At 45.8% G+C, this 10,000-nt stretch overlaps 1 protein-coding gene across 1 annotated transcript in view; it reads right to left on the bottom strand.

Annotated features, from left to right (window-relative positions):
* insc (INSC spindle orientation adaptor protein) overlaps window positions 1–10,000 on the bottom strand; it is a gene marked incomplete at both ends in the record, with an annotated part of 43,149 nt that overhangs the window by 11,749 nt on the left and 21,400 nt on the right. Inside the window, one exon of the mRNA XM_080539263.1 lies at window positions 4,935–5,060. Within this exon, the coding sequence (XP_080395389.1) occupies window positions 4,935–5,060 (126 nt within the window). The remainder of the gene's footprint in view (window positions 1–4,934; window positions 5,061–10,000) is intronic.

The raw sequence follows: 10,000 nt of genomic DNA, 5'->3' as shown, positions 1-10,000 counted from the left end.
TTTTTGGTTCTGAAATGTCAGAGAACCAGTGAAGCTATATACTGTACCAAACCTACACACACACACACACACACACACACACACACACACACACACACACACACACACACACACGCACGATTTGCAATACCACTAAGGACGTATTGCTTGTCCGTCTGACTAGCAAATTAAGTCTAAAAATGCCGCAGCCTTGAATAAGAGAGTTGGAGCTCTCACGCACACGGTCCCATCAGAGATGCACCTGTCAGTCGCTCTCGTCAGGACTGTCACTACTCATAGTTTCATGACAGGGCGACTCCCTATTTCTGGCTCCTAATACGTCACTGGTGTGCCAGCGAGGGCCATTGATGCAGAACAATCCTCTCTCTCCCCACACCCCCACACCCCCGCCTCTCTACCCTCTCTGTCTCTCTGCAGCATCCAGATCAAATCACATCAACGTTTATTCATTATAGTCACACGACACAGATGTAATAATAATAATAATAATAATAATAATAATAATTCATTGTATTTATATAGTGCTTTTCCGGGGCTCAAAGACGCTGACAATATGGGAAAAACAGGAAACACAGAAACAACAAGCAACAGATAACATGAGCACATAGAACACAGGGTTAACAACAGATAACATGAGCACATAGAACACAGAGTTAACCAACAGGCACAGGGAACAATTAACACAGCAATGTCCAGGGGGGGAGGGAGGGGGTGGCAGGGTTAGGGGAGATGGTTAGGGGAGGGGAGGTTGTATGCATGTCCAGGGGGGGAGGGGGTGGCAGGGTTAGGGGAGATGGTTAGGGGTAGGGGAGGTTGTATGCATGTCCAGGGGGGGAGGGAGGGGGGTGGCAGGGTTAGGGGAGATGGTTAGGGGGTAGGGGAGGTTGTATGCATGTCCAGGGGGGAGGGGGGTGGCAGGGTTAGGGGAGATGATTAGGGGTAGGGGAGGTTGTATGTGTGGGAGAACAGGTAGGTTTTGAGGTGGGATTTAAAAGTGGAGAGTGCAGTGTAAATATTACGGATAGGAATAAAAAGAGAATAATCTAAACAAAACACGATCGGCGATATGGCACAGTAAAGTACTACATAAGGCAGAGTAAAGTTCTAAATACGTTCAATAACAGTCGATAGACAGTGATAGACAGTGATAGACAGTGATAGACAGTGATAGACAGTGATAGACAGTGATAGACAGTGATAGACAGTGCCCTCCAAAGGTGTTTTGCATTTTGTCTTCTTTTAACTCTATACTCCGACAGTTTGAATTTAAAATCAAATCATTACTATGGGGTCAGAGATCAGACTACAGGATCTCAGCTTTAAGGGGTCAGAGGTCAGACTACTGGATCTCAGCTTTAAGGGGTCAGACTACAGGATCTCAGCTTTAATTCAATGGAATTTCTTTTAGATTGGGTTCATCATTTAGAAAGTATATATACTGTATATTTTTTAAACATACTATTTCAGGGCTCCAACAGTATTGGAAAAAATCATCTAATGTCAGAATAAAGTAGTCATGTTATAGTAGTATATATATAGTTGGTCAACTGGGTATATGTGTCACAGTCTGATCTTTTGGTCCTCATGTCGGGATCCGATGTAATGATCAGACTTTTCTTTCGAAAAATGTGAATACATTTCCGCGTTGTTGAAGATCAATGACACATCGCTAGTCAACTAACACAGCTTGTTTTGTGAGCCCGCTAACAATGTAAAGTAGTGTTGTGGTTAACTAGGTAGCAGTGGGGATTACTCACCCAATCCATTTCGGTGCAGTATTTCGGCTTGACTAGCGAGTTTGTGTTGTGATTCTCAACAACGTTGAAACATAGTTCCGTGTTTCAATCATTCAATAATGTTGATTGGTTGCCGACATGCGGACCATTAATGATCAGACTGTGTCACGTCTTCTCTGGCGATGCTCTGCCAGGCCTGTACGGCAGCCATCTTTTAGCTGTTGTTTGTTTTGAAAGACTTTTCGCCTTGAGTTCCCTCTTCAGTAAACTGCACGTTGCATGTTCAATTGGATTTAAATCTGATAGATTGACTTGGCCACTTGTAGAACTTTCCACTTTTTTGGCCCAGAAAAACTCCCTAGTGGCTATTTTTGGCGGTATGTCTGGGTTCATTGTCTCACTGTGTGATGAAGAGCCGTCCAGCTGGGACATCGTAACTCGTACTTCAGCAGACTAGATGTCTCTGTACACTTCTGAATTAACTCAGCTGCTGCCGTCAACAGTTACATCATCCATGAAGACAAGCTAGTGGTGCAGTCTAGTGTTTTCTAGTGGGTATACTGTGATTCTTCCCTCCCAGCCTCATAAAATATCGTTCATTTCGGAACCCCATAAAAATAAATCTGCGCTCCCTGTCTAACGTTATATATATCTAACAATACATGTTATAAGGCTGATCTGTGCATGATAGTGCTGCATTTTGACATATTTCATGTCACATCTCCCATTCTCCCCTCGTTGATGGTATATTGGGACTGGTATATAGTCAGTCCCAATGGTCCAAGTGCTTCGTAACACAGACGGGGGGGAATTTTATAAATGAAAGTGTGAAAGTTCTGTCACAAAACTCTGTTATGTATCCTCACACATGTTTAAGTGGGTATATGGAAATCCTTGGCCTTTCCTAGTGGGTATACGGCGTAGTCCTGCGTATCACCTAGACTACACCACTGAAGACAAGCGAGCCAGTTCCAGTGGCAGACACATAGGCCCCAGGCCTAACCCCCCCCCGCCCCCCCCTCCACCATATGCCGGGGATTCAGAGCAGTTCCTTGTTTCTCTCCACACTTTACACTTCACACCATCACTCATGTTAATCTTTGTCGTGTTAATCTTTGTAGCACCTGTCCAACAAGACCTTTTCCTCCAGAACTCAACTCGGCAGGCTCTTTTAGGTACCGAGTCCAACCAGGCCGTTTGCGATTACTGAGGTCACCGGTGTTTTTCATCTTTTGGATGATCCAAACTGCCGTTGTTGGCAAGCCTAAGGGTTTTGGATAATGTTTATGATCGTTTTTTTCTGATTGAAGAGAAAAATTACGAAAAGAAAATATCTGAAGCCAGCATCTGAGTCCAATTCAGGTTGGCCCTGTAGTGAATTATTTTATTGATTTTTTACTTTTATATAGCGCCTTATTCCAAAGCGCTTAACAACGGCCTCTCTTTCACACATTCACACACACATTCACACACCAATGGCAGCAAGCTACCATGCAAGGTGCCGGCCCGCTCACTGGGAGCAATTTGGGGTTCAGTGTCTTGCCCAAGGACACTTCGACACATGGCCAACCGGGGCTCGAACCGTCAATCTGCCGACCTTGCGATCATTAGACGCTGGCTCTACCTCCTGCGCCACAGCCTGCCCATAGTGTATAAAGCTCCAATATCCCAGCGGATGTACATGAACAGTTTTTGTCAATGATTAAAGGTGTGAATCAGTCCCTGACAACACTACAGCACCTGGTAACAGCGCCAGGTGTGGTCGTCGAGGCTGAGTGACGCCCGTGCGTCGGTTGGTAGCGCAGACGTCCCTGACGCCTCCTCTGGAGACGCCGCGTCTAATCTGGGGCGGATCGGCGTTCCGGCCGCACCTTTATTTTTTTACACCTGGCTGGTCTTTGCTTCCCCAAGCTGCTCTTCAGCAAACACAGACAAACACACACGCCTCTGTGGCATCGTTACTCAGTGATGTTATATTATCGCTCATCCACAGAGAAGGTTTTTTCTTTTTGGTCACAGATAATTATTTTGTGTTTTTTTGCGTAAGTCTCAGAAGAGAAAAACACAGAACGTTGTGTGTTATACAGGTACACAGTGATACGTCCTCAGTCGTCTGGACCGGTGGGTAAGGTGTGTGAGATGGACTGGTAAATGGACTGCACTTATTCCAAATCGCTTTACAACGGCCTCTCGTTCACCCATTCACACACACATTCACACACCAATGGCGGCCAAGCTACCATGCAAGGCAAAGGGATCAGTGTCTTGCCCAAGGACACTTCGACACGTGGCCAGCCGGGGCTCAAACCGCTGATCTGCCAACATTGCGATCATTAGACGGCGGCTCGACCTCCTGCGCCACAACCGCCACAGCCACCCCCTATGTGAGAATCTCCCAACAGCCTACTTATGTTGCTCGCCGAGAAGATTAAATGGTGGATAAACCAGACAGACCCTCCTTCTCTGCAGAGCGTCTGTGAGCTGCTCACCGCTGAGCTGAGCTCACAGACACATTCCTCTGAGGCTAGCACTGTTAGCATTGTTAGCATGTTTTCACCTGTGAAAATAAACTAGAGCCCCAATGAAAACACACACGCTCTGTGTGTGTGTGTGTGTGCGCGCATGTGTGTGCGTGTACTTTATGTGTATGTGTGTGTGTGTGTGTGTGTGTGTGTGTGCGTGCGTGTGTGTGTGCTTTATGTGTGTGTACAGTATGTATGTGGGCTCCAGAGTGTTTGTGTTAGCCCAGAGCATTACCTGGCCAGCCCAGAACATTCTCCCCTGACGCTTCTGACTGCAGCTGACTAACGTCAACACGTCTGTCTAGACCAGCTACAGCCACAACCTCACAGCCAGGAAGAGGGTAAATATAAAGTGTATAAAATACATTATTTCATGTGTGTGTGTGTGTGTGTGTGTGACCTCTGACCTCTCCTCATGGGATTAGAACCCTATATGTGTGTGTGTGTACTTATGTGTGTGTGTGTGTGTACTTATGTGTGTGTGTGTGCGCGTGTGTGTGTGTACTTATGTGTGTGTGTGTGTGTGTGTGTGTGTGTTTGTGTGTGTGTGTATGCGTGCGTGCGTGCATGTGTGTATGTACTTATGTGTGTGTGTGTGTGTGTGTGTGTGTGTGTGTGTGTGCATGCGTGCATGCGTGCGTGTATGTGTGTGTGTGTGTGTGTCATGGCGTCCTACCTTCTCCAGCTGGTTGATGCCCTCCTCCACACAGCAGATGGAGGCCACGGTGCGCAGGGCGTGGGCGTACAGGTTACTGAAGCAGTCCTGCCTGCAGATCTTAAACAGGGCGACCACGGCTCCCTCCTGCATGGGGGCAGAGAAAGACGACAACAGCGTCAGTAGCTGGTGTGGCCTGGCGAGGTCCAGTGGTCCAGTACCATGGCCTGGGGTGGTCCAGTGGTCCAGTACCATGGCCTGGGGTGGTCCAGTGGTCCAGTACCATGGCCTGGGGTGGTCCAGTGGTCTAGCACCATGGCCTGGGGTGGTCCAGTGGTCTAGCACCATGGCCTGGGGTGGTCCAGTGGTCTAGCACCATGGCCTGGGGTGGTCCAGTGGTCCAGTACCATGGCCTGGGGTGGTCCAGTGGTCTAGCACCATGGCCTGGGGTGGTCCAGTGGTCCAGTACCATGGCCTGGGGTGGTCCAGTGGTCTAGCGCCGCGGTCCTCAGTGCACACATTATGCCCATGTCGGCATGGGTTAGAATCCGGCCCATGCCCTGCTGACATGCCCTCTCTCTCTCTCTCTCTCCCTTCTTCTCCTTACTTTCCTGTCCTGTCTGTCTTCTCTGTATCTGTCCAATGAAATGAAAAATATGAATGGGACTGGCTTCGTTAGCCCTAACCCTAACACTAACACTGACTCTAACCCCATCCCTAGCCCACCGATGAAATATTAGAAATGTGGGACCATCGGGCTGTGGGAACATAGGGATGACCCCAATAGTACCAACCTGGCTAGCCAACAGTACTAACCTGGCCAGCCAACAGTACTAACCTGGCTAGCCAAAGGTTAGCTAACAGACAGGCCAACAGTACTAACCTGGCTAGCCAAAGGTTAGCTAACAGACCGGCCAACAGTACTAACATGGCTAGCCAAAGGTTAGCTAACAGACCGGCCAACAGTTAGCGGTTGTTAGTCCAACTGTCCTCTGTGAGGATGCCAACCAGCCCAGACAGGCCCAACAATCCTATGACTCACACAACTCTTTAGTCTGGATAAAACTAGCCAAAAACACAATAACACTGACTCATATTTTCTAGTGTTTTTGTAGTTTTAAAACCACCAAGGGCTTTGATTCGGGCCCATCCACCACGGCGGCTGTTCGTCCTCTCTTTTGCGATGCAGATCGGAGTAAACAAACGTCATCAGCAGCTCCAGTCTCCACCACTCACCGTGGTCGGCATGGAGGGACCAGATAGTCCTCTCACACAAAAACACTTGCTGATAGAATCCTATTCCACCATGGAGATTGATAGAATTACCTGGAAGACAAGGCCCTGTAACTACCGACCATTATCCTAATAAGGCCCATTATTACTGCGGTGGATAGCACGTCTCCGGGCACTGATAGGGCCACACTAGCAGGGCTTTGGAGTGGCTAATCGTCCTGCCCTACACACGACCGCCGCTCTTCCCTGCTCTGCCCACGCTAGGTACCGCCACCCTGGAATGCAACACCACAGCGAACCGACCGTCCTAGCCAATCACAGAGCTGGGGGTTTTCCCCCTCCAAAGAGGTGAGTCACACTGCCCCCAAAAACGTTCAGGTTTGTCAACACCACGGAGGACTCTGTGGTTGTATTATTTCAGGTGAGCCAGATGAGATGATGGGGTGTTTCGCTCACGGTGTGATGTTGTTTCCAAGAAATGTTGCTTCCGATTTATGACACAGGCAGAGAGAGACTTTGTTTGGGGGGGGGGGGGGGGGGGGGGTGTACACATCCTGATCAATCCATTGATTCTGTTAACAATAATGCCTATTTTGTTGAAAATATATCGTTGAGATTTTTTTTTTTATGTCACATCTTATCAATGAAGGTGTTTTTTGCACCATGTATTACACTTTTGTGTATTACACAGTCGAGGCTTTTAAAAAACAGCTAAAGACTGTCTTGTACAGACAGGCTTTTGGATAGTCCCAAGGGCCTGTCTTTCTGTGTCCTGTTGATATTGTTGTACAACACCTGTTGTCTGTTACTTGTTCTTATTTTCACTTGTTTGCCTATTTTAACCTGCTATGGCTTTCGCTCTTTTATTATGTTTTATTATGTTTCTTCTTTATTATGTTCTCTATGTAAAGCACTTTGTGACCCTTGGTCTGGGAAAGGTGCTGTACAAATACATATCACTTACTTACTTTCAAGAATATTAACTTGTTGGTCTAGCACAAAAACAACCACAACAGTATAAGATGTTAAAGCCTGTTTGGTCATTTGATGATGCAGTTCAAAGTTCCCAACTCCATCTAAATCAGTCACATACAATATAAAGGGTGCTAGAATTCATAATTCACCCACAAAGCTGACAGCAGTAACATACAGTATATTGGAGTTTACTCCATGTCCCTGGGGAACCGAATTATTCATCATAGCGAACAGAGAGATAAAGAGAGAGAGAGCACAGCCTTTGTACCTACACTGTGTACAGTAGTCTCACTAATGGAGGTGTCATCAAAACGTCCATGACTTGTGTCGTGTTGTCATGTTAAACGTCTCTGAACCCAGTCTGAACTCCCTCGACCCATGTGTTTTAAACAGCGCCAACACCACGCTCGCTCACAAGAGTTACGACCACATCATGCCTTCACACCCCCCCCCTCCAACTCTCCTCTTTGTTCAAATAGTTGGAGAGCGAGAAGGACAGAGATTTGTGTGATCTGCCAACATCGGGTCCTAGTTAGATCTACATACATCATCACAGAAGGTAAATAGTGAGACAGTGAACTTTCACTAAATCATGGTTTCCTACTTTCCCATAGCCTGTGGTGTACATGTGTGTATAACACACATAGAGACTCTGCCTATTCTCCATACTAAAACTAATGTTTGACTTCTTTCTTGTATAAGTCAGTATGTAGGCTAACTGGCTATGGGCCATACATGTAGAGATGTTTCAGTAACACAGGGTCATTGCTTAACGTCCTAATACGGCGTCTCCTACAAGTCTACTCCCCCCCCCCCTTGTACTGTTTCTCCTGTGTCCCAAAAATTATTATTCTTCTATCACGACGACTGCCAATGGCCCCTGGCCTGAGCTAGATTACTCTTCCTGCTACGACTGGGGAATTTACTTGCTTAGTCTAATATATCGTTTGTAAGTCGCTTTGGAATAAGGCGTCTGCTAAATGCCAAACATGTACATGTAAATGTAATGTCTAAGGCAATATCCTATTTCGTCCAAATAGAGGACATCTAGCTAAATAATATATATATATTATATTATGTAAAAACACTTAACAACAACTTACATGGCAGTTAGGCAATATTAGGTAATAACTTCAAGTGGTTACAGTAGGGTTAAGGTTGGGCATTAACCTTTAGTGATGATTAGGGTTGGTAAATTGGTAGGGATAGGTATAAGGATAGGTATTAGCAACACAAATTAGCAAGCAAAACCACTAAAGGCACTTTTGTCCAAATTGAATGAATGAATGGACTTTATTGTCGCAAAGCTGATATTGATTCTGTACTGGTTGCAAAGTATTGGCTATACGCCCACTCGTCAACCCCAACCTACCAAACCAGCTATGATAACTACATGTCGTAATCTGATGAAAAGGATTCTTCCATAATTATTAAGTTAATTAAGTGATATTTTGGCCAAATGTAGATATCTGCCTAACTCTACTCTCCTTAAGCCCAATGCACACGGCTGAGATTTTGTCGCACCACCGAATTTGATTCCATTGTTTTGAATGAGACAATGCACACGGCGTGCGATGCGATATTGTCGCACGACAACATTCGATTCTCCATTCACATCCACACACTTCGGTGGTGTGAATTGAGAATCGAATGTTGTCGTGCAACAAAATCGCACGCCGTGTGCATTGTGTCATTCATCACTGCTGATTCACTGGGCATTATTGCCTACTATGACATCAGCCTATCAGAATGCTTGTTACATTCCAACATCACTATCTGCCCAAGTCATCTCTTTGACAGAGGCGTGTTTGACACTACATACAAAGATGGCTCGGCTGACCACAAGTGAAGCGCGACTTAGGCAACGTTTTGCTTCATAGCTACGAATAAGAAAAGCGCTTCAATGCCAAAGATGTGAACATCCAGGTGATGATCCAGGGCTGGACTCTGAGAGGCAGTGTGTGAGTTGACGTGAGTAAGCAAGGGTCAAGGGTCACCCTAACCCTTATAAAGAGCGGAACTACACCAGACATCGTGTCTGGGGATTCAAATACCAGAGTGACGGAAACACCAACAGACTCCTGCCATAAACGGACACAAACAGAGTCACTTACACACACACACACACACTTGGCTGCACACGCCCCCTCAGCGGTCTGTCGGATGCCTGATTGGGTTACATCCATCTGCCCCCTCCCCCCAGTATCATCAGCCAGACGCCCCCCCCTTTCTTATCTCTGGTTCCTTATGCACAGTACTCAAGTTGTAAAAGAAAATCAGGGGGGATGGTTTGATTGATTGATTGATTGAAAACTTTATTAGAAGATTTGCAGAAGTAGGTACATGAAAGTACATATTACATACAAGGTCAACTAACAGGATAAAAACCCAAGAAAGCCACTGGCTTATTTCAATTGGGGTCCTTGATTCTCAATTCATCATGGTGGATTTTATCATATCTCCGTTTAGAATGATAAGGTTCTATCTCCGTTTAGAATGATAAGGTTCTATCTCCGTTTAGAATGATAAGGTTCTATCTCCGTTTAGAATGATAAGGTTCTATCTCCGTTTAGAATGATAAGGTTCTATCTCCGTTTAGAATGATGAGGTTCTATCTCCGTTTAGAATGATAAGGTTCTATCTCCGTTTAGAATGATAAGGTTCTATCTCCGTTTAGAATGATAAGGTTCTATCTCCGTTTAGGATGATAAGGTTCTATCTCCGTTTAGAATGATAAGGTTCTATCTCCGTTTAGAATGAGAAGGTTCTATCTCCGTTTAGAATGATAAGGTTCTATCTCCGTTTAGAATGATAAGGTTCTATCTCCGTTTAGGATGATAAGGTTCTATCTCCGTTTAGAACCTGCTACGGTTCTATCT

This window comes from Nansenia antarctica (assembly GCF_963989245.1).
Source record: "Nansenia antarctica genome assembly, chromosome: 9".
Lineage (NCBI taxonomy): Eukaryota > Metazoa > Chordata > Actinopteri > Argentiniformes > Microstomatidae > Nansenia > Nansenia antarctica.
This window is presented reverse-complemented; position numbering and strand designations above follow the sequence as displayed.